A 24,469-nucleotide genomic window follows, 5' to 3' on the forward strand; every position below is an offset into this window, starting at 1 on the left:
TGCATCCTTTCTGTTCCCACTTTGCATTATTGTAGGAAGGACAGGTGACATGCCATGGCTGATGGTGTGCAGCACAGTTTCCTCCACCCCATTAATGTTCAGTTCTAAACTGATGAAATAGTCTGTCCTCTCTGCAGGGGACTTGGGTGAGGGTGCTGAGAATCTTCTGTTAGAAGTTCCTGAACTACAATCCCTAAGATTCTCTGGGGGAAGCCATAACCATTGAACCAGGACCAAAAACTAATAGAAGTTTGGAATGTAGAGAAGAACATTTTGTAATTAATCTGCAGCCCGTTTTGTCCCTGTTGTTGTTGTTACAATAATTATTACTACGTCAGTTGGTTAATTTCGCTTGGGTGAGAGATCCTTAATTTTCTACAAATCTTCTTGAATTGAGAACATATTGATCTTTCTTTCCCCTAAGTGGGGCACCTCCCTGCTTCCTGCTGGTTTTGGATGGCGCTGATTCTCTTTAGAAAAGATCACAGTAAAAAGGAAAGAGAGAGAAACTTCCAAAACCTTGTTTGTGATGAATGTGTAGGCAACAATCAAATTTCAAAGTGTTCTCCACCCCTACATTTGTAACTTCTGAAACGCTCTGATTAGCCACTATGGGTATTTGTGTCTCTGTGTGTTCTGATAGGCGTCCGATTTCTCTGGATCCTTTAACTGTGTTTGAGAAGGGCATGGAAATCAATTGCGTCATTTATCTGCAGGAGATGAGATGGAAGGTAGCTCAGGGAGCTGTTTCTGGCATATTTCAAAGTCCGGCTAGCTCCATTGAACTGAGCTGCAGGTTCCAGTGTTATGAACAGGGGTAAATAGTTATCTGTGAGTGGGCTCACACAGCTTGACAGCAAATGCACCCTATATTTATCACCGCTGATCTTGTGTTCTGTTGGGAATAGCTGGCCGGCATGATAAGAAGGAATGAGCAATGTTATCAAATTTCCAAGCTGATTCTCTTAAGTGTGATCATTGCAGAGACCACATGAAAAATCTAATGGCTGTGACCACGTAGCTACTCCTGACCTTCACACACTGTAGAATTAGATCTCTGAGAGTAAAAGATATGAAATCAATAAAGGGAGGGTCTCCTTTAGTGGACGGTCTTCCTTTGTTCCATTCATATCAATATGTGAGTTTTCTGGACAGAAGCAGTTCCGTCTTCTTGCACTGCAATCCTGCACATTGTTCAGACTGCTTAAATGGCAGTAGGATTTAAACACCTACAGTGTGAGGGAGATGACAACCAAGAGCCTGTCCCCCTATCCTCTCCACCCCTATCAAACGATGCTAATAGTAGTCCCAGAAGGGAATAATTTTGACAGAAGCAGCAGCACTGAGGGGAAGCTTGAAGCACCTCTTTTCTGCCATCTCAATTAAAAGGTCATTCCTCACCTTGACTGGGTTTTTATTGTTATTATTATTTAAAGTTGTGTGCTCTTGACTGTGGATTCCCCAGTGCCATGCCTGAAGCAAAGTTATTTCCTGAGTCTTAACCGGAGATCTCTTTTGCAATTACTCTGTTGCTGAGCTGTGGTCTGCCTGTCAGCCCACAATCATTCCTTCAAGCTGAAGCAAAGAACAGAAAGAGATGGAGCTGATGTCCTAATAACCGTCTTTGGTGGGCATTCTTGTTTTTATTTAGATAATGACGACTCGGACATAGAGATCCATGAGGATGAGGGATCTGACAGTGACATGGAAGACAGGCAGCTAATGAAGCAGCATACGGCCATGGAGATGCTGATGCAAGGTACCTGTACCTGTACACCTGGTGGACGCTCCATTGTAGATGAAAGGGACCCAAGGGGCTGAGTGGTTTGTCCTGCAGGGCGGCGGGAAACAGCAAGTGCCTAGAAACTTCATGGTGCCGCCTACAATTTTGAAATGCTTGCTCAGCTCTGGAAAGGGCTGGCCAACAAAATGAAGTTGGGAGTCTAAAATATATTATTTCTCAGGCCGCTTTCTGGAGTTGCATTTCTGGCCGAGCTGCACATTTATAGGAACAATTATGTGTTTACTGAATATGATACTGCCTCAGGCATTTAGAAGTTAGGAGCTATAAGGTGGTTTTTTTATGGCCAGCGGGTGAGCTGCATACTTTCTATCTCGCAGTTCCTCTCCTGAAGAACTTCTCTCCATGTTGGTTCACTTTCAGAATTGGAAAAGCATCTCCCCATTGCAGGGAGCTAAGCTGTGGGTGGGCAGGAGAGATCCATGCATCCTGTTTGTTTTTCGAATCAAATCCTCCTCCCCCTGCCACATTTTCCACATAATTGGGGCCTTTTTATGTTTAAATACACAGAATTGTCCTGTCACTTCTAGCATGGCCCTTACAGTAAGTGGAGCTCTGGACTCATTTAAAAAATGGTTTCGCTCACAGATGGGGAATATTTGTCCCTTCTGAAGTACGTAGCTGAACTACAACTCCCCTCAGTTCCAGCAATCATGGCCAATAGCCATAGATGATTCAGGAATGTCTGGAGGGCCAAGGATTCCCCACCTCTGCTATAACTGAACCCTGTGCATGTGGCTCCATCCCCAGAACGGCTCCTCTAGTTTAACCAAGAGCATGAGATGCAGTTGCTCTCCCACTCCTTCCCCAGATTCTCATATTATGATACCACAAGAAGCCACAGATACAGTATTTACTAAACAAAGGGAAAACAATACTTTATACTCTACTCCAATTTTTTGCGGCCGACGGAGCCTCTCACATCCCTTCTGCATTGAAGGTATACCACGCAAAAGTGGTTTCCACCCTCTGTTATGCTGCCCCGCTCTGGGCCCCAGGGTCCAATTTAACATCACTGGGGACATTGCAGAATCAGTTTCTCCGTCGCCTTCTGAAACTCCCCATGTGTGTGAGCAATGCAGCCATACGTCTGGAGTTAAGGATTGCATCATTGGAGACTGTCGTCTGGAAGCGAGTCTTTGGCTATTGGCTGTCCAGCTGGCATAGGCTTCCCAACCATTACCTTTTTCAGTGCCTCTGGCGGGACGTCTTTGTCAATCCGTGGGTAGGAAAAATCCATGCCAAACTTCTGAGCATCGGAATTTCCCCAGCGGACTCCTTAAAGATGAACTTACGCTCAGCCAAAAGCCTTATTGAGCAAAGATTAGCGGACTTTGAAAATCAACACAACCTCGCCAGGGGTGGGGGTGTCTGCTCCCCCAGGTATCACGGAATAACCCCACCACTTGACCTTCCATCATACATGTCATCTCTTTCATCAGTACCACACCGACTTGCATTTATTCGTGCAAGGTTCAATGTCTTTCCATCGAACCTGCTGAACCACAGATTTTCCAAGGGTTTGGTGTCTCCGCTATGCGTATGTGACGGGGAAACTGTTGAATCTCTTTCACATATAATGTTCAACTGTCCCCTACATAGCATAGCCAGGGCTAAATTCCTGGGTCCTGCTTTACTGCGCTTGGTTGGCAGGCCTGTTGAGTCACACGCCGCACTGCTTTTGCAGGATACAGATCCTTCTGTAACTCTGCAGGTGACGAGATTTCTGAATGCGGTTATCTCACACTCAAAAACCACCAAAAAACAACAACAACATCAAAACTAATCGGACTGTTATGATGAGAGTGCATGTCGGAGTTCGTCTTCAGTTTTCCGTTTCTGTGATCCGTCCCTTGGAGCTCTCCTGGCCCCAAGCTGTCACTTGGCTCTGCTCAATGACCCACCCTTGCATCGTGGTGTTCACCTTCTGTTGTTGGATATATCTGTTTTTATGTCTCTGTGTTTTTATGTTTGTACATATTTTATGGGCTAATAGCCGTAAATAAATAAATAAATAAAATAAAGATACCACAAGGATGGCAGCGCTTTGTGGAGCCTCTCTGGAGCCTCACCAACAATGTTAAGCTGGAAGCATTAATGCACAAAATGACTTCAGGAGCTCCTTGCATCTGTCTCCGAATGTCAGCTGTCTCCTGCTTTGGTCAAGCGCTCTCGGCTCCTCCCTGCAAAAGAGCTGTGACCTTTACTGGAACACAGAAGCAGTCATTAGAGCAAAGCTGACATATTAGTTTAAGCTAATGTGGCTTTATTTAAGTTTGTGTCATCACATCAAAGGCAGGGGTAAGTGAAAAGGTGTTCCCCATAGATGGCATGTGGATTGTCCTACAGCTTTTGGAAGGACAGGGGCTCCATCAAGAAGGGGCCCATTCTGACAGGCAGTGAACGTTTGCCTCTCGTGGCCGCTCAGGCAGAAAATAGATCACATATTTAGGACTCTCTAGCACTTCATTTTATTTATTATTATTTATAATTTCTCTAAATCCAACGTTGCCCTTCAAAGCATCTTCTTTCTAACACAATCAGAAAGGTGTGACCTGAGGCATTGTTGCCTGCTAGGTCCATGTTCACTTTCTCTTCTCCCTCTCGTCATTTCTGGTCAAAGAGACTACAACAAACAAACAAACAAACCCTACAGCCACCCACCCCAAATCTGAGAACAGGGATACTGGCAGGATAAGTCTGAGCATCAAGTGCCTCTTATACCACCTTTGGCTCCCTAGAAAGAAAGATACCCAGCATTGTTGTGTGTTCAGCCATATTCTCATTGATTCTGTCTCCTTCTCTGCTCCAGGGAGACCAAACAAACGGATTGTAGGAACGATGCAAGGTGGAGACACAGAGGACGATGTAAGTAGTTGCTAAAGACGCTATTGGCAAAAAGGTGCTTTTTCCATGGCATGCCTTCTCATTCTGCAACAGGTAGCCTGCCTCTTCAGTTTCCCCTGCCTTATTTCACTTTCTGTTTCTGTCTCCCCCACTTTCCTCAAAAGCTCCTGCATCTTCCCCATCTCATCTCTTCTCTTCTCTGTAGGTCTCTTTCTCTCCTTCCTAGTGCAGCCACTTCTTTGCCTTTTCCTGCTGTTCTTGCGATTAAGTTAGGTAAGCAGAGCAGCAGACTGGCAAGCGATGCTTCTCAGAGGTCTGTCTGTCCCTCCCCCCCTCCCTCCCCCCCCTCTCTCTGGGGACAGAGACTCCTTTTGTGATCACGCCATCACTATCATTTCTTTTCCCTTCAAAATTTATCATACGGCGCCTGGTAATTTTACTGTTACTAAAAGCATTAAGCACTTTACAATAGATAAAGACAGATCTTGATTGACGGGGATGCTAATTGGTCTTTGCGGAACCTGTGCTGCTACTACCCCCGTGGGACAGATGAAAGTGACGAGGAGCATGCGGCCGCCGGCAGCTCTGTTTTTTCTGTCTGTCCTCCTAGCAACATTTTGCTAAAGAAAATTACATCCAGGAAAAGACATGACCACACCATGCTCAGTGCTTTTCTGCTCCTCCCCCCCCTTGCCATGTCATTGGTGCAACTTGCAGAGAACAAGGAAGGCCTAGCTGTCTTGCTGATACATTCCAGGTCATTCATACCTAAGCATTACTGTGGTGATATCAGGGCTCACCATTAAGCCCCATCAGGATGGCAGGCACAATAAACAGGGCCTTTTCAGTGGTGGCTCTATCCCTGCTGAATTGCTCACCCTCTTTGCACAGGATCTCCCTCTAGTTATTTTCAAATGTGCTTTAAACTGCTTTCAAAAGAATTTGGTTGTTTGTCTATATCATGTAAACTGCTGCTTCTTTTATAACTTAAAATTAATTGTTTTGGGCTAGAAATTTGTTTTTATTTTAGTTATGAACTGCCTTATGAGAGTCTTTGGCCTGGGGTGGGGGCTAAAAATTAATTAATTTGTAGTTAGGCCTGAGTCCCATTGAAATAAATAAATATCTAAGTGCAATTTAACTCTCTTTTATGTCCCACTGCTTTCAGTGGGATTTGGCCACCCTAAGATCTACGAGATTTCACTCTGTGTATTTAAATATCAGGGTGTTTCTTCCCAGCTGAATGTTTTTGAGTACTTTCTGACTAAGAAAACCTTTTTCTCTAAAGCAATTTGCCACTAAAGCTTGGGCTTCTCTTAAGTCTATCATTTTTATTCATGTAGGAGCCAAACTCCTTGGCTCTTCCCCTTGGGACAGACTACCTCCCTGGCTAGAAACTGCTGCTTGTGTTTTGAATATGCATTGTTCAGGTCAGCCTGAAGTCATTGCACGGATGCAGGAAATACTAAAGCATTTGCACTTCCTGTGTGAAAACCAGGTTTACTGAATTGGAGCTGCCACACGAAGGCCTCCTTTGAATGGCTCAGGGTGGCGGCTGCTCACTTGAAGTAGACAAAGAGGCTGTGTTTGTTTGGATAGCTGTTTTAAATTGTGGTGTTAGGTTTAAAGTGTTGTTGCAACGTGGTTTGTTCTTTTGTTGTTGTTGTTGTTGTTGTTGTTGTTGTTAATTATGACTGCATCACTGTGGCAGAGAAGGCAGATATGAAATTGGTCTTGCATGTGCCAAGGCCAGCAGTGGACAGTGAATTTTTCTCAGAACTCCAGCAGTTCTCTCGTGGCACACTAATGTGCCCCTAACCCTGTTTGAACATTTCTACCCTAGCCTCAGAATAAGCAGCTGCCCTTAAACAGTTTACGGCAGGATAACAGCCACACGGAGCTTCGGCTATAATTTGGAGCAGATTCCCTCAAAAAGTGGTGAACTCTCCTTCCTTGGAGGTTTTTAAGCAAAGATTGGATGGTCATCTGCCAGAGATTTTTTTAGCTGTGATTCCTGCATTACTGGGGGCTCGACTAGATGACCCTTGGGGTCCCTTCCAATCCTACAGTGATTCTAAACAAGCCCCTTCTCCCAGCCTGTATTGCAGTCAAGCAGATTCCTGGCACCTCTACAGAAACTTGGGTCACATCCACACCACACATTTAAAGCACTCTCATACGACTTAAACAAACACGATGTTCTCCAAAAAAAATATTTGAAACTCACAACTGCCTCATTGGGGCAAGATCTACTGGAAAGAGATACTGTGATCACTACACCTGAGCTGTTTGGGTTTCTTTGAATAAAGAGTTAACTTCACTGACACTGGGTGTTTTATTGCTGACCTGCTCCTGACACCTAACTACAGTGGTACCTCGGGTTACATATGCTTCAGGTTACAGATTCTGCTAACCCAGAAATAGTACCTTGGGTTAAGAACTTTGCTTCAGGATGAGAACAGAAATCGTGCTCTGGCGGCGCGACAGCAGCAGGAGGCCCCATTAGCTAAAGTGGTGCTTCAGGTTAAGAACAGTTTCAGGTTAAGAACGGACCTCCGGAACGAATTAAGTTATTAACCCAAGGTACCACTGTACTCTCAGCACAGACTACCGTTCCCAGGATTCTTTGAGGAATGCCATGGCTGTCAAAGTGGAATAAGTGCTTCAAATGTATGGTGTGGGTGTGGTCTCATTGGTGCCACTGAGAGGGGGCTGTACCCTGTCCACCTGCCCTACTTGAATTCTCCGCAGGCAGGCAGGCAGCTGCCCTAGCCCACCCAGTTGTGCAGCTCACCTGTCTTCTCCTCCTCCCTCCTTTGGAGACTCTGCCCCCTCTCCCCGGTGCCTCTTTCACTCCCATTCATTTTTGCAGTATTCGCTGGTTTCATTTCTCTCTCTCTCCTAATTTTTCCCCTTTCTGCTTCCATCTCGCGTTGCCTCTGCGCGCTGCTGCTCCCTCTTCCAAGGTCGGGGCAGCCCGAGCCCAAGCCAGTAAGCGCAAAGTCTCCAGAGCCAAGGCTAAGGTGGGTGTGACTCCCGTCCGCAATGCTTTCCCCTCCACATGCCAGGGCCCACACACACACAGCTCTGGTGGTGCACAGCCTTCCTTCCCTGCAGCTTCTTTAGCATTTTCAGCCATCGGTAGCACTCAAATGAAAAGAGTGAATAATGGTGAGATGCATAGTGGCATATGTAGTTTACACAAACAGTCAGGAGAAGCCTCAAAAATGTTTTGGCCTGTGTTCTCAGATTGCTATCAAGGCAGAGGCAAGGGCAGTATTTAAAAAGACAGATCTTGGTTGGAAGCCACACCAGAATTAAGCAGAGCTATTTGTTTTGGGGAAAGCAAAACACTCTGTGCGTGCTCAGATATGTACTTTATTGTACAATATTCCTATCTGTTACTTTCAAGGAGGGACGTGGTCAAAATGGAAAGGCAATCATGCAAGCTGCTGCCACGTGATTTTCTTCAAAACCCTTTTCCCGCCACAGCTCCTCCCATGGAACATGGAAGAGGCTTGTGCAGTGGAACGCAATAATTGATGTCCTTCCTCACACAGCACATAATGGCAATTGCTCCAATATGATGTTGTGAAGGCCATCCGTGGCTATTACCCTGGTAGCTGGATGTTCCACTTGCCGTGTCAGAGGCAGCATGTCTCTGAATACTGGTTACTGTTGCCCTCAGTTTCTGCTTGAGGACTTCCCACTGGGGCATCTGACTGGCTACTGCGAGAGCAGGGGGACAGACTAGATGGGCCTTTGGCCTGACCCAGCAAGGCTGTTCTTGTGATCTTAACCGTATCAACTTTAGCTGATTAATTGACAAATGTTTTAAATTGAGTAACAGCCTTGTTACTAATAATGATAAGCTCTTTTAGTGGTTTGACTCTAATAGTTTCTTACATTGAGCCTTCAAGACAGGGCAGGTTTTTTAAAAAAAACCAAATAATAAATAAAATATTTTTACAGGAGGACACTGAAGACAGTGAAATTGATTTGGATGACGACGACGATGATGATGACGACGACCTGGAAGATGACAGCATGGATCTCTCTCCCAACAAGGCGAGTCGGAGGGTGAGAAAGCCCGAGCCCCTGGAGGAGAGTGATAATGACTTTTGAGCAGCCGGGTCATCTCCAGGGACAAACCTTGAGGAGCACAGAGAAGCTAAAACGTTGACCCACATGACTCTGACAGGATGTACTCTATAGAGTAAGGCAACCTTGATACTAGTGAAAAGAGTACCAAAGTAGTAATATATCTTGGAACTCAAAGTAGCTTAGCTCTTTTGCTGTTGTCAGTTCATGAGCAAGGAAAGAACACTTACATTCAGGGAGCTGTCATGTCACGCTCCATGGTGCCAAAGTTTTAAGAGACCCAGCAACACACACACACACACAAAATCCAGCAACACAAAGCAGTTTAGACTCCTACAAGATTCCTGGTATCTTTTTGATACAAACATGAATCTGGAATTGTTTCAAAGAACAATTCAGGATAAATTAACAGCTGGACTTCAGATTGAATTCTGAACTATCATCCCAAGTGCCTAACTACCCTTGGCAGACGAAAATGAATTCTGTCTTTTGCCAAGAACAAAGGAATATTGGAGCCCCAACAAATGTTTCCATCACTTTTACCAAAACTGACAAGGCAGGAAAGGAGGCCACAATTAGTCTGGGGCTCTGCTTTGTCTTTAATTTACCCCTTTGCTATATGAGCACATATAAAGCACTGTCATATTGGGATAAAAGAAGTTCTAGGAATGATATCTCCAGCCTCATTATTTAATACCAAGTCCTTGCCACACATGTCCATGCTAATGTAAAACCAGGTATCAGTTTGGTTTTCCTAAGCAACTTTTAATTTTTTTAAAAAAAAACTCATTTAGTAGAAATACAAGTTTTATTTTGTTTTTCTCCCCTTATTCTGGGCCAATAAGTTTCTAGGCACCGAACAGGCTTGGGTGAATACTTTCCTCTTGCCACAAGCCACACAGTGCTAGCAGTCTCTGAATGCCTCTGTGTATAATTTTATTTTCAGAGGATAAATGAAAAATATTTTATAGATTCAATCCCCTAACAGTGCCAGGTATCACCTGTTGAGCTAGTTCTGTGTTGAGGATTCCTCAGTTCCTTATGCCTTGCAAGTTGTATGTATTTTCCAGACTTGCTCTGAAACTCTTTGACTTTTACATTCATTCCCTCGTTTCACAAAATAAACGACTTTACAATCTTGTTTCTTCTTGTGGTGTCAACTGCTTTCAGTTTGTCAGGAAGGCACAAACCACTGCTGCAGATCCCCCACAAAATGTCTGAAGCACCGAAGCACCTGCACCAGCAGGAACAAATGTCCAGAATGAAAATGACAAGGTTTGTCCTTTTCCACAACTGCCTTCAGCTCAGGCCACATCCCCACTTAGTACCATCCATTGCAGCATCCTGTCACTCCCTGGTGATCTGCCTTTGCACCACATCCTTGTCAGTGAGCCATTTGGGAGGAAGGGGCATGTCTCCAGGGCGCAGGATGTCTGGAATCCCAGAGCACCTCCTCCAGGGAAGTTTCTCTTTCACATCTCCACAACGCAGCTGGGGGCATTTGTACGGATGGCATCAGCAATCACCTTGGCTCCAGATTCACCTATTTTGTTTCCCTGTAAGCTGTGGAGGGAAGACAAAGGGTTGACTCTTAATGCAGCATCACTGTCTTGGCACTGCTCACGGTCTGATCAGTAATTGCAATTTTCTCACATGTCAGAATCACCCAAAAAAAAAAAGCTCTGAGCAGGGGGAGAGGTTGAATGGCTTTCCCTGTTGCACATGACTTTGTTAGGTTCCTTGAACCAGTTGGAGCTTTTGCTCAATGGGCAACTTAATTGAGTGGTGGCTGTTGTGCTTGTGCCCTAAAGGTCTGGAGAGTGGAAGCTGCGGAGGGTGGGCATTCCTGATTTGTGACAGATTTGGACCGGAGTGCTTTCCAACCAATTAATATCTAAAAGCTGGATACAGGGAAGCAGTGGGGCTAGGAAGGACAGCTAACGCATTTGGGTTGCCAAGCCATGGTCAATATTTAGCCAGTCTCAACCCCACAGGAAAGGTTTTTAGGTTGGGATTGTCCTCCAGGCCCACAAACAGCAGCTAACTCTTAACTCCTTTGCTGAATATTCAGGAACTAATCACTATTACAACAAAGAAGTAAAATTAACTGCTTGGGTCCATCATACAGCTGTCAGCCTAGGATGCCTGTCCCTCCTCCGGGAATCTGCCCTGGCTCCAACATCCAGCTTTATAAGTCCTTTGTGTTTTTCTTTCAGTAGGAAAAGAGGGAAGGGGCAGGTTGGCTCCTGCGGGAGAAGGGCCAAGGAGTGGTAGCTATAAAAGAAAAGTAATCAGGGCAGAGGGACGCGGGTGGCGCTGTGGGTTAAACCACAGAGCCTAGGACTTGCCGATCAGAAGGTTGGTGGTTCGAATTCCCGCGACGGGGTGAGCTCCCGTTGCTCGGTCCCTGCTCCTGCCCACCTAGCAGTTCAAAAGCACATCAAAGTGCAAGTAGATAAATAGGTACCGCTCCGGCGGGAAGGTAAACGGCATTTCCGTGTGCTGCTCTGGCTCACCAAAGCGGCTTAGTCATGCTGGCCACATGACCCGGAAGCTGTCTGTGGACAAAAGCCGGCTCCCTCGGCCTATAGAGTGAGATGAGCACGCAACCCCAGTTCGCAACTGGACCTAACGGTCAGGGGTACCTTTACCATTACCATTACCTAACTAGGGCAGGGCACCCTCTCCTCACTGTGCTTCCTGCACATCTCCACTCTGGCTCCTGAGGTTAAACCAGATACTGATCCATATGTTTTCAAGCTTCTCTGCCATAAATGGGCTGGAAACTTTTTTTCAAAAAAGTTTAGGATCTCAGGAAGAAGAGTTCTGCTTCCATGGTACATCCACTAATGTATGGAATGCAATGTTTGTGATTAATTAGCAAGTTCTGCTCCACCCCGGCCACCCATCCCTGCCAAATCCAGTAGGGTCTGGATATGAAATGCTTTGACACACACTTTCTAGACCAAAAGCATTGAAAAGTGAGTTACTTGATGTAGGCGAGGCTGTGGCTTCCAGTCAGAGCTGTGGCAATGCAGATCGCTCCATCCATGCCCAGGGAGTTCTCTTGGAGGCTGTGGGCAAGAGAACATGGGCATATGGAATCCATTATGCACAGGCGCACACACAGTGTCTGCTCCAGCTTTGTTTCGCTTCCCCCACAAAAGTGTAAAGTAACATCTGCCTGGCCATTGAGTATCTACCATTACAGGTAGGGTAAGTTCCATCCCACAGCCTAGATGAAGCACACAAAGCCATTTCCCCTGCATCCCACCCCCCTCTTCCCAACATGCAGCCTTTAGGCTTGATTTTTTAAAAAAAATTTAGACAATAACTTCCAATGGTGCAAATTAGTTTTTTAAAAAATAAAACACTAATTGCCCCATGGTATTTTTGGTGGGGTTCATAGCTGGTTCAAACTTCGTGAGCTCTGATTCCCCCTGTCAAAATGTAGCAGTTGGCCTTGGAAAAATATCTCCTATTGGCTTCAAGGGGAGACCATTTTCTAGCTTAATTGTTTGGGCTATTCGTGGAGATCACGGCTGCCGATGGAGGGGCTCGCCGTCCCCTGCCTGTGCGCTGTGACACCTCCAGCAGCACATTCCTCAGCCCCCATAATTAAACTTGACAAAAGTGCCACTCCTCCCTGCCCCAGCCAAGCCTAACTGCTTCTGTGGGAAAGAATGAATGAATGAATTTGTTAAGTCTACATGAATGCATATGGGGAGACTGGGGGGGTGTCATGCCCACTCACTTTTGCACTGACCCCCAGAAAGTCAGAAGAGATTGTAGCCCTCAAGCCGAAAAAGGTTCCCCACTCAAAAGCAGTGCTTAAAAAACTAGTTGTCCCCCAAAATACTATTTTGTATTGCTAGTTTCCCCAAGCATTAGAAAGGTTCAGGAGAGCTTTTCACAGGGTCAGCTGTCTTACGGGAAGAAATGCCTGGAGATCTGTGATGGTTTCACAATGCTGTATCTATTTATAAATGCACTACATGAGCAGCCTGGCACCTAGTCAGGTGGTTCTAGCCTTGTATCAGTGACTCCAATAGCAACAACCGACCTTTGCAGCTTTTCAAGGTGATTTTTGCCATCTGGGTGCAAAACCCAGGCTTTGGGGGAGGGGGGTGATTTGCTCTGCCTGGAATTCCACTGCAAAACTCTTAGCCCTAACTCAAGCAGGATACATGTGGCACACATTTTATTGGTTCAGAATTAGCCACCAACCTCATGAGGCCATTAAACAAGCACTTTCAGCCATTATGCAAACCCAAAGGCCATCTCTTGACACTCTTGAATGACAGACTGACCCCATCTGTATCCTGTCCATCATTTTACTTACTTCAGCCTGCGGAGGGCACCGTTAACTTTCAAGGCATTGGCCATTGCCTTGGCCCCTGCCAAACCGATGGCGTTTCCTCTCAAGCTGTCAAAGAAACAAGGAAGAAAAATTAAGGCCAGGTATTCAGTTTGATAGGGACGCGGGTGGCGCTGTGGGTTAAACCACAGAGCCTAGGACTTGCTGATCGAAAGATCAGCGGTTCGAATCCCCGCCAAAGTGCGAGTAGATAAATAGGGACCGCTTTCCAGCGGGAAGGTAAACGGCGTTTCCGTGTGCTGCGCTGGTCTGGCTCACCAGCTGCGGCTTAGTCACGCTGGCCACGTGACCCGGAAGCTGTCTACGGACAAGCGCCAGCTCCCGGCCTCTTGAGCGAGATGAGCGCGCAACCCCAGAGTCGGTCACGACTGGACCTGATGGTCAGGGGTACCTTTACCTTTTATTCAGTTTGATAGCTTTAAAGCTATGGTTTTCCCAGTAGTGATGTATGAAAGTGAGAGCTGGACCATAAAGAAGGCTGATCGCCGAAGAATTGTTGCTTTTGAATTATGGTGCTGGAGGAGACTCTTGAGAGTCCCATGGACCACAAGAAGATCAAATCTATCCATTCTGAAGGAAATCAGCCCTGAGTGCTCACTGGAAGGACAGATCGTGAAGCTGAGGCTCAAATATTTTGGCCACCTCATGAGAAGAGAAGACTCCCTGGAAAAGACCCTGATGTTGGGAAAGATGGAGGGCACAAGGAGAAGAGGACGACAGAGGACGAGATGGTTGGACAGTGTTCTCAAAGCTACCAACATGAGTTTGACCAAACTGCAGGAGGCAGTGGAAGACAGAAGTGCCTGGCATACTCTGGTCCATGGGGTCACGAAGAGTCGGACACGACTAAACGACTAAACAACAACATTCAGTTTGATGCTGAAATGAAGCTACAATTCCACAAAGCCAGAAGAGTCTTGCTGAATTCCAGGTGGGCCACTGGCTGCACCAACTGGCCTAGTTCTGTGATGGCACTTATAAACTTATAATTCCCCCACCCCTTCCTGGATGAAAATAGGGTCTGAGGAGTACTTACTCTAGTGTCGCGAGGCTCTTGTTAAGAACCAGGGCATCTCCTAGAGCTTTGGCCCCACTCTCGCCTATCAGCGCCACCTGGAGGCTGCAACAAAACAGGGCACATTTAGAACAAACTCAAGGTAGCACCACCAAGTTGTGCCAAGGACACCCGAACAGTGCTGGAAGGGTCAGCCCTACCATTAGGCAAAGGGAGGCAACCACTTCAGGCAGCTGATGTCGGCTGTTCTGAAAGGACAGCAAATAGTTATTCAATTTATTATTGTTGCATTTTTACAGCCAGGAAAGGGGGATTGTCTGCCTCAAATGTCAAAGTAACTCTGGCTGTGGGTGTTGTGCTCTTCAGGGGCATAGCCAGTGTCGTGTCCTCCGGATGTTGTTGGCTCCCATCAGTCCCAGCCAGCAATGATGGGAGTTGTAATCCAACAGTAACTGGAGGGCATCGTGTTGGCTCTCCCTGATGTACCTTGACCAAGTGATGCTGCTGTTGCTGCTGCTTTTTGCTTCTCTGCCTTAGACAGCAAAATAGCTTGGGGTACCCTTGGGTGTTGAAAGGCCTCCCCCCCCCACCTTGCCTTGTGTTCCTTTCACCTGAAATGGCTGGTATATATAATTTCCTTCCGCAGGGCCTGTAAGACAGAGCTATTCCGCCTGGCTTTCAACCTGAACTTAACCTGATCTTTTATTCCCCTTCCGTCCCTCCCCCTCCCCTTTTTATGAAGATTACCCGCTCTGGGATCTCACAGCTAATTCTCCCCTGGTCTCTTCACTGGCCCAAATAGGACTAATTTAGCCAGCTAGCCCTGGTGATCATCTAATGTTTATTGGATGGATTTCCCCCCTAAATTGATTTTTGAATTCTGAATTTATTGTTATTCACGTTTTAGACTGTATTTTATGCTGTTTTTTGTTGCATTAATTAAGTGTTTTAAATTTGTTGTTAGCTGCCCTGAGCCCAGTTTTTGAAATGGGAAGGGCAGTGTATAAATAAAAAATTATTATTATTATTATTTATTTAGTAGTAGTAGTAGTAGTAGTAGTAAGTGCAGGAGAAATGAAGGTGGGCTTGGGTTGGCTTTTAATTTTAGGAAGTTCTGGTGGGGAACAGGCCTTGGACTCAGCTCCCATCTTAAGATCATCAGAAGAGTCTTCTGGATCAGGCCAATGGCCCATCTAGCCCAGCATCCTGTTCTCACAGTGGCCAGCTAGATACCTATGGGAAGTCCAAAAGCAGGAACTGAGCACAAGAGGACTTTCCTCCCCTGGAACTGGTATATTCACATTTTTGAAGGCGTCCTGCACCATTCAGCCACCCAAGCAAAAGGCAAGCAGGAAGGCAGGGCTGAGACCCTCTGGATCTTGCTGAACTCCAGCTCCCATCAGCCCCAGCCAGCATGGCTAATGGTCACAGATTATGAAAGTTGTAGTCCAACAATATACAGAGGGCTACAGCTTCCCCATCTCTTACATTCACAGTTTACTTTCAATAGCTTAGTTATTGAGCCTTTCCACATCATTCCTTCCTCTCTGCATGGTCATTCTGGATTCCAAGGTGGCATCAGCTGCTGAATGTGCTGTTCAGGAAGTCCCTTGTGCCCTCTGCAGCCCTCCTAGTCCATCCCAACATTCACTAAGGGCATGTGGCCCAAGCAGCCATGCACACAACACTGGGCCAGATACAGCTTAAGAGGCCAGCAGTTGCTGACCACCTCCATGAGTCTTGCATCTTGATAAATCCCCTAACAGGTATTCCATCCTTGTGTATAACATGGAAACTTACTAGAGAGCAGTGAGTGTTGAGTTCACCCTCAGAGCAGAAGCCAGGGCAGCTGTTCCTTCGTCCCCAATTGCATTTTCCTGTAAACTGAAACACAGCAGAGGCAAGGCTTTTATATATATATATATATATATATATATATATATATATATATATATACATACACACACACACACACACACACACACACACATACACACTCTTCCACATTTTTAACATTTAAAAACCTCCCCTACACTTTGAGAAGAAGGAAGAGCTTAGCAAGATCTCCATGTTGAGAGTTTTTGATTATTTTCTCAGGGGTGTGTAGGCGGGAGATTAAAAAAATATGACAAACACACCCTACCTGCATTCTGAAGTGGCATAGTCCTCATTCCGTATAAGGTGCAGCTCTAAGAAGCCCCGAGAGAGCTAAATTTTTGTGGGAACCCCCCTGAAAATGCTTACAGAGCTCGACTCCAATGAACCCTTTCTATAACTTCCCCGTCCCGAATCTTGGGGGTTATAGTTATGACAGGAACAGATTATTATTTATGGCAAATTCCCAGGGAACTGTTTCACAGAACTGTAATTCCCAGAGATCCAGGTTAAAAGCTATAGCAGCTAAGCAGGTGTGAAACGAGTTTAGATTTGCAGAATGAATGTAACAAATGTGACACTTCTTAGAAGGAATTTATCAGAACATTGTATTATCCCTAACAATGTTACTCTCTTCGGTAGTTATGTCTCCAGTAGCTTGAAATAAACACTTACTTAATTACTTAATAATAATAATAATAATAATAATAATAATAATAATAATAATTTATTATTTATACCCCGCCCATCTGGCTGGGCCTCCCCAGCCACTCTGGGCGGCTTCCATAAAAACCAAAAATACAGTAAAATATCACACGTTAAAAACTTCCCTGAACAGGGCTGCCTTAAGATGTCTTCTGAATGTCAGGTAGTTGTTTATCGCTTTGACATCTGCTGGAAGGGCGTTCCACAGGGCGGGCGCCACTACCGAGAAGGCCCTCTGCCTGGTTCCCTGTAGCTTTGCTTCTCGCAAGGAGGGAACCGCCAGAAGGCCCTCGGCGCTGGACCTCAGCGTCCGGGCAGAATGATGGGGGTGGAGACGCTCCTTCAGGTATACTGGACCGAGGCCGTTTAGGGCTTTAAAGGTCAGCACCAACACTTTGAATTGTGCTCGGAAACGTACTGGGAGCCAAAGTAGGTCTTTCAAGACCGGTGTTATATGGTCTCGGCGGCCGCCCCCAGTCACCAGTCTAGCTGCCGCATTCTGGATTAGTTGTAGTTTCCGAGTCACCTTCAAAGGTAGCCCCACATAGAGTGCATTGCAGTAGTCCAAGCGGGAGATAACCAGAGCATGCACCACTCTGGCGAGACAGTCTGCAGGCAGATAGGGTCTCAGCCTACGTACCAGATGGAGCTGGTAAACAGCTGCCCTGGACACAGATTTGACCTGCGCCTCCATGGACAGCTGTGAGTCCAAAATGACTCCCAGGCTGCGCACCTGGTCCTTCAGGGGCACAGTTACCCCATTCAGGACCAGGGAATCCTCCACACCTGCCCGCCTCCTGTCCCCCAAAAACAGTACTTCTGTCTTGTCAGGATTCAACCCCAATCTGTTAGCCGCCATCCATCCTCCAACCGCTTCCAGACACTCACACAGGACCTTCACCACCCTCACTGGTTCTGATTTAAAAGAGAGGTAGAGCTGGGTATCATCCGCATACTGATGAACACCCAGCCCAAACCTCCTGATGATCTCTCCCAGCGGCTGCATGTAAATGTTGAAAAGCATGGGGGAGAGGACAGAACCCTGAGGCACCCCACAAGTGAGAGCCCAGGGGTCTGAACACTCATCCCCCACCACCACTTTCGGAACACAGCCCAGGAGGAAGGAGCGGAACCACTGTATGACAGTGCCTCCAGCTCCCAGCCCCTGAAGACGGTCCAGAAGGATGTTATGGTCGATGGTATCAAACGCCGCTGAGAGATCCAGCAGAACTAGGAAACAGCTCTCACCTTTGTCCCTAGCCCGCCAGAGATCATCAACCAGTGCGACCAAGGCACTGGTTATTTATTTATGCAAGCTGGAGGAATGTTACTCTTATGTGCAAAAAGTTACACCCCACCCATCCCCCACACTCAGAAGCAGCAGGAGCCTCCCTTTTCCATCGCATCATAAAATTACCTGTGATCCTCAGACTAAATAAAATAAATGTTTATATGGGTTAACATGCAATTCTGGTCACCCTACATGGTCTAAAGCGGTACTGACTGTCCCACCACCTCCAGATTCTCATCCTGCTGCTTAAATAAGCCAAAGGAGCGTCTCCACCCCCATCGTTCTGCCCGGACACTGAGGTCCAGCGCCGAGGGCCTTCTGGTGGTTCCCTCACTGCGAGAAGCAAAGCTACAGGGAACCAGGCAGAGGGCCTTCTCGGTAGTGGCACCTACCCTGTGGAACGCCCTCCCACCAGATGTCAAAGAGATAAACAACCACCTGACATTTAGAAGACATCTGAAGGCAGCCCTGTTCAGGGAAGTTTGTAATGTGTGACATTTTAATATATTTTTAATCTTTGTTGGAAGCTGCCCCCCAGAGTGGCTGGGAAAACTCAGGCAGATGAGCAGGGTACAAATAAATAATAATAATAATAATAATAATAATAATAATAATAATTATTATTATTATTATTATTATTATTATTATTATTATTATTATTGTGATTTCAAAAGTGATTTGTTTCCTTTAACCATAGCTGTCACCTTACAGATTTGAAAAGAAGGGACGCAGCCTCAAAAATAAGGGATCAGCAGCCAAAATAAGGGATTTTCCCAGCACAGGTATGTTCAACTTCTGAGCCCCTCTGAGCCAAAGGCAGGAAGCACAGCCTGCAGCCAAACGAAGCCTCAAGCAGTGGTTCCCACAGCGCAGCAACCCGGCAGCAAGGGAAACCACCGTCACCTCTCCACTGGGAAGCGCTGAGCAAAGGCGAGTCCCCAGGCAGCGTGGCCAATTTGATCAGCACAAGGCATGCAAGCTCCACCCCCCCAGTCGTTCTTAGACTCCTTATTGGGTGAGCAATTCAGCCAAGCAACACATTTGGAGCCTCCCTCCTCCCTGGCTGACGGGGGGGGGAGGAGCTGCTTCCTTTGAAACCTGGGAAATTTAAGGGACATCATCAATAAGGGACAGCAGCAGGACACGGCACTGAGATAAGGGACTGTCCTGCCAAATAAGGGACAGTTGACAGCTATGCCTTTAACACAAAATCTGCTCACACTATTGAGGCTGAGTGGGAGGCAAAAGTCAGGGACTTACTCCAAGACAGAAAGACTCTCGTTGACCTGCAAGGCTTGGCTCAGGGACTTGGCTGCTTTGGACTGGATGAAATTCCACTGCAAGCTAGAAGGAGAGAGAAGGAGAAAAGGAATGAGGACCCTACCACACATTCCCGCATGGTACAGCCCTTCCTAGACTGTACCACTTCAGCATGTAAGCAGGGAGGGGCCAACTTGGTACCAGTTTACCTACAACATCACCTTGCCTAATATACACCCATCTGACTGATTTGATTGGTGGAACTGGTGCTGTTACAAGTGCCAGCCACATAATGCTCGTTCTGAAAAATAATGCCAACATCTAGGCAGCAGTCTCAGATTATAGCAGCCAGTTCCAAATCTTTGAGACACCGCTTTGCAAAAGCCTGAACAATCCTGTTTCAACTCTTTGGATGTATTTATGCTTGAGCAACGCAGACTAATCCGCTGAAACTCACTGCAGGGAAGTGAGCGCTTGGTTCTCCTTCAGTGCCAACGCAATGGCCTGGACACCTTCATCATGCAGCAGGTTGGCAGCCAAGCTAGAAAAAAAGCACAGGGAAAATGAGAGTTAAAGCAATGCAGAGCTGGTTGCAAGAGCTGGTTGGCTGGTTCCAATTAATACATGAAATCCAGGCCTTGCCACTTTGGCCTCAACCCCATCAGTCCCCCCAAGGCCTTCTGCCTGACCACAACATATGCCTTGTCCTGCTTCTAGGGCAGGGGTAGGGAGCCTCAGCTTTGAGGTGGCCCTCCAGACCTCTCTATCTGGCCCTTGGGACTCTGACCAGGCCACGCCCACAACTGGTCCTGCCATGCACCCTCCTTCAGTGTTTTTGCCAGGCTGGAATGTGTCCTTGGACTTTCACCATGTTTCTAGGTTGCCTGGAGATTGGAGAGAGATCAGGGGATGTGTGAGTGATGGGACAAGCTAGCTTACAGTACAAAAAGTCACATTTACTGATTAATATTCTACAGCTTTTTAAATGTGGGGGGGGAGGAGGGGTTATTGTTTTGTCCTTTTGTGTTTTAACTCTTTATTTGTGCTTTCATCTCATGTTTTTAATCTGTGAAGTGCCCTGAGATCTTTTGATGGAGGGCAGTATATAAATCTAATAAATAACCTGGAATGCGGCCCCAGGAAGGGTGGGAACATGACTCTCCGTCTGGGAAATGTTCTCTGCCCCTGCCTGGACCCTTCATGAGTTTTCTCCTTTTCTTCCCTCATTCCTCCTGCACTCACACACCTCCCTGAGAATGTTACAGCGCGTGAGCCTGGAAAACAATAGCCACCTTTCTGGGAGGAATTTGACATCGCTCCGCTGAATGTTCCACATCAGCGTAAACATTTCAAGCTGGCTAGATGGGATGATGTGTCCCCTCCTCCCCTTGCACACTTTTCTTTGGGGGTTCCCCCCCCCACAAGTCAATTCCAGGAGACATGGGAGGCATGTGGAGAGAGGAGAGGAGGGAAAGCCCTGTTGTGCAGGTGGAGGTCTTTGCATAGGGCTTCTGCTGGTGGTAGTCATAAGATGAATTGAAGAAGAAGAAGAAGAAGAAGAAGAAGAAGAAGAAGAAGAAGAAGAAGAAGAAGAAGAAGAAGAAGCATTTGCTAAAGTTCTCCACTCCATAGAATTCTATGATTCTATACCACCCTGAGCCCCAAAGCACCAAATTAAGGACATGCTGCCAGGCCATAAAGCCTTTTAGGGTGTGCAAAATATTTCTCAGAGCCCCTGTTTTCCAAAGGTCAAATGACTCACTCCAAATTCCTCAGGGTGCTGTTAGCTCGAAGGGCACTGGCAATCTCTTGAGCTCCGTCTTTGCTTATGGAGTTTTCCCGCAGGCTACAGGCATATGGAGAAAAGTCATTATTGCATCCTTATCAATGCCTTTGTTGTTTTTCACACACTGCTTTTCCCCAAGTGGATGGAAAATAGTGGGGAGGGGGGCAGACTTCCATAGTTCTGTTTCCTTGCCAGAGGACTTTATCCTAATCACATATGTGAAAGGGGGAAATACCAGCAGGCACCCAAAACAAGCAAAACCTGTTTTAATGAAATCCCAGAGTCTCAGCAACCTCATGTCAAGCCCACACAAACTAGTGCACCTGCCTCACCACAAAAATAAATCAACCAGATATTCTGGGGAAGTTTCACAAGAGCTCCAAATCAGGTTTAATTGCACAGTCTGATTTTGCGGGCACTGGCGGAGGAAGGAGGGCTTGCCTTGGGTGTCATCCCTGGGGGGGGGGGTGACATCACTGCCCTGCCCCCCTAGGATGCTCGCCGTGGCCGGCACCCCCCTGGGATGCTTGCCCCACCCCCGTGGGCGGCTCGCCCTGCCCCCAGGTGCACAGCATGTGGGTGCTGGAGCAGCTAGCCCTGCCTCTGTTTGCTGGTATGTGATTCAACCAATCCCACCCCAAAATATTTAGTCTAGGAATACCCAGGGGTTCTTCTTGTGCTCTCTATAGCAGTGCGGCCACCATGCTCTCTTTCCCCGAGTCTACTCAAAGAACTGTAGCAGACGATGGGGTTTGGAGGTGGCAAAGCATAGGCTAGGACTTACTTGAGGCTGGTGAGGCCTTGGTTAGAGCAGAGGGCTCGAGTGAGCGCAGTCACCCCTGTGTCGCTGATTGAGTTGCTCTGGAGACTGAAGAGGCAAACACAGAAAAGTGGAAATGGGTGAGGGAGGGAGGCACGCTGGATTTCGTCTTAATTCTACTCTTACACGCAATCCGGGCTTGGCTTTCAGTTAACCCAAACAAACACCCTCAGGTATCTTCCCCTCAGAGGAGGGATGCCAGAGAACTCCAAATGGGAGCAGAATTTGCTGGCATTCACTGATTTTCTTTCTATTGTCTGGAACAGAAATCAATCTTGCCAATATGATTGGTACAGTATTAATATTGCTGTTGTTTTCAGCAAACAACATGTGACTTACCATTTGCATTGTCTTCCTTCCTTTCTCTCCTTCCTATTTTTTGATTTTTATTTTACTCACACGTTTTACTTACCTTAGTACATCAGTTATAGAATTGTCATTGGTTATCTTACAGTCTTTGACTGTGTTTCATTTGTATCAAAAGGAATGGGGCAGCATAAAGTTAACGATGACGTAACTTGCATAACTTATGTATTTTTCTCCCAGCAGACAGTGAAACAAATGATGTCGGCTTGGGCAGAAGATGAACTGCAGCAGCACAGAAACAGCACCAAATGCAGCAAATACAGGGCAGAATGGACAACGATGCCTTCTTACATCCCTACCTTGTGCTGAGGGAGAGGAAAACCTAAAAGTGTGTGGGCTGTACCTGTTGAAAGAAAGGATGCTGGCACAGTCCTCCAAGCACAGCCTTGGAAACAAGCTTCAGGGGCTCATAAAAAAAAAGCCTGCCTCGAAGGAGGGCTTTGTAAGCCCCAGGAGGACAAAGGATGTGGGACTAGGGGAAGTTGCAGTTCCCTCGAGGGCTGCGGCATCCTACCAGGGTCCCTCAGACTTTGTGTGCCACCACAGGCTATCAGGGCAACAGAGATTGAGGAAGGGAAGGGGGGAACTCTGCTCTCCAGAATCACCTTGCTTTAGAGAACTCTCTCAATAGTCATTTTCAAGGAAAGGGGGGAGCAGCAAAATAAACACATGTGGGCAATGGAGGCGGAAGTCACTTACTCCAGGGTTAAAAGGGTGTGGTTCACCTTCAGCCCTTCTGCCAGGGCTGCAGCACCAGTGTCTCCAGCACAGTTACTGGACAATCTAGAATAGAAACAAAGGGAAACGTAATGTGTACCAGCAACTGCCCATTCACTAGACATTACTTTAACAGCAGGATTAGCAACCATGCCCAGGGCTTTAAAAAACTTTAATACTATGTGTGAGTGGCGTGTTGACTAACAGTCACATTTTGACCAAGCAATTTCCCCCAGTAGAATGCATTTTTTTGCATGTGGTTTTTAAGGCATGCTTTACCCTAGCTTATTCATTTTTTGACTCATTACTCGGTTGGAGAACCGCACTGCAAGTTTGGGAGACGTGTGGGTTTCGGTGGAACTGTGTTCCTGTACTGTGCCAGAAAGTGTGAATTAGGTAGGTTTGCCTTTAAATGCAAACTGAATCTGAAGTCTCCCCCACTGCCTGCTGCAGAGGCAGGATGGGGAGTCAACCCTCTGCTTTACCATGGTGTAGACGTCTGATGAGCAGCCTTTGCCTCCATGCTACTGGGCACTCTCTAAAGAGGTGCAGACCCCACAGTGAGGGCAATGCCACTCCCTCACAATCCATGCAAATCTGTGAGTCAATTCTCTCGGCTCTTACATCAGCTCCTTGAGGCCCCAGTTAGTCTTCAGTGCTTCTGCTATTTTCTTTGAACCTTGGGGTCCAACTGAGTTCTTCTGGAGGCTGCAAAGGAGACAACATCCTTAATGAGCAGTGAGCCGAGGGAGGTCGTCCCCCAGCCCTTTGATCAGCAGCTGCAGCGCTACCACTTTAAGCAAACAAATATAATCCCTTATTGTCATCGCAAATATCCCTGTGAATCTGGAAATGTGGAATCAATAACTCATGTTCTTAGGAACTGCTCCTTTTATCATTATAGACATAGGATTTTAATTGAGTGCTTTCATGGAGATTCCCAGGAAAAAAGATGCCTTTTATGGGTTTTTTTTTATTCCTTTCAGACCTGAATGGACCCATCTCTTCCAAGGAGGAGGAAGAAGAAAAAGCTTATGCATGTAAAACTTGCCAAGGACTAATTTTAGCAAAATTATAATTTTGTTCTCTATGCCGGTTCTCTATTACTGATACCGTTACTATTACTTTTATTGTTTATGGCTCTCTCGTTTTGTTTTGCTTGGTATTATTTTACATATTTGTACAAAGCTCTTTCTTTGAATACTGGTCTTTGATTATTATATCCCAGCTCGATCACTGATATCATATTCAGCAACATGGTTAAGCATCAGCAGAGTTGGCAAAGCTCATCTGACAGCAACAAGAAAACAAGTCTTTAGTGTCATCAGCCCAGTCCTATGGAATGCTCTGCCAACAGAGATTAAGCAGGTGCCTTCTGTTTTAACCTTTGAATGCCTGCTGAAAACATTTCTATCCCACCAGGTTTCTGCAGGCAATAAAGCAGATATCTATCTGTTAGTTGATCTCTGGCTCTAACTTTTGCATGGCTTTTATTGCATATATTATG

The 24,469-nt window shown here is 46.4% G+C and overlaps 2 protein-coding genes across 7 annotated transcripts in view; one reads left to right on the forward strand and one right to left on the reverse strand.

Annotated features, from left to right (window-relative positions):
* The window catches only part of CLUAP1 (clusterin associated protein 1), a 56,773-nt gene extending 46,883 nt beyond the window's left edge, over window positions 1–9,890 (forward strand). For 2 of the 3 annotated variants that reach the window (XM_083585296.1, XM_083585297.1), the window contains exons 10-13: window positions 1,652–1,759; window positions 4,614–4,669; window positions 7,615–7,671; window positions 8,621–9,890. In XM_083585296.1, coding sequence (XP_083441422.1) covers window positions 1,652–1,759; window positions 4,614–4,669; window positions 7,615–7,671; window positions 8,621–8,773 — 374 coding nt within the window. In that variant the 3' untranslated portion in view covers window positions 8,774–9,890. The remainder of the gene's footprint in view (window positions 1–1,651; window positions 1,760–4,613; window positions 4,670–7,614; window positions 7,672–8,620) is intronic. The other variant, XM_083585298.1, reaches the window with a different exon arrangement.
* Window positions 9,539–24,469, reverse strand: part of NLRC3 (NLR family CARD domain containing 3) — a 31,830-nt gene continuing 16,899 nt past the window's right edge. For all 4 annotated transcript variants that reach the window (XM_083584957.1, XM_083584955.1, XM_083584956.1 and 1 more), the window contains 11 exons: window positions 23,587–23,670; window positions 22,945–23,028; window positions 21,844–21,927; window positions 21,036–21,119; window positions 19,731–19,814; window positions 19,274–19,357; window positions 15,943–16,026; window positions 14,164–14,247; window positions 13,092–13,175; window positions 11,740–11,823; window positions 9,539–10,312 (listed from right to left, as the gene is read on the reverse strand). In XM_083584957.1, the coding sequence (XP_083441083.1) occupies window positions 10,222–10,312; window positions 11,740–11,823; window positions 13,092–13,175; window positions 14,164–14,247; window positions 15,943–16,026; window positions 19,274–19,357; window positions 19,731–19,814; window positions 21,036–21,119; window positions 21,844–21,927; window positions 22,945–23,028; window positions 23,587–23,670 (931 nt within the window). In that variant the 3' untranslated portion in view covers window positions 9,539–10,221. The remainder of the gene's footprint in view (window positions 10,313–11,739; window positions 11,824–13,091; window positions 13,176–14,163; window positions 14,248–15,942; window positions 16,027–19,273; window positions 19,358–19,730; window positions 19,815–21,035; window positions 21,120–21,843; window positions 21,928–22,944; window positions 23,029–23,586; window positions 23,671–24,469) is intronic.

This window comes from Podarcis filfolensis (genome assembly GCF_964270895.1).
Source record: "Podarcis filfolensis genome assembly, chromosome: 14".
NCBI classification, from domain to species: Eukaryota; Metazoa; Chordata; class Lepidosauria; order Squamata; family Lacertidae; genus Podarcis; species Podarcis filfolensis.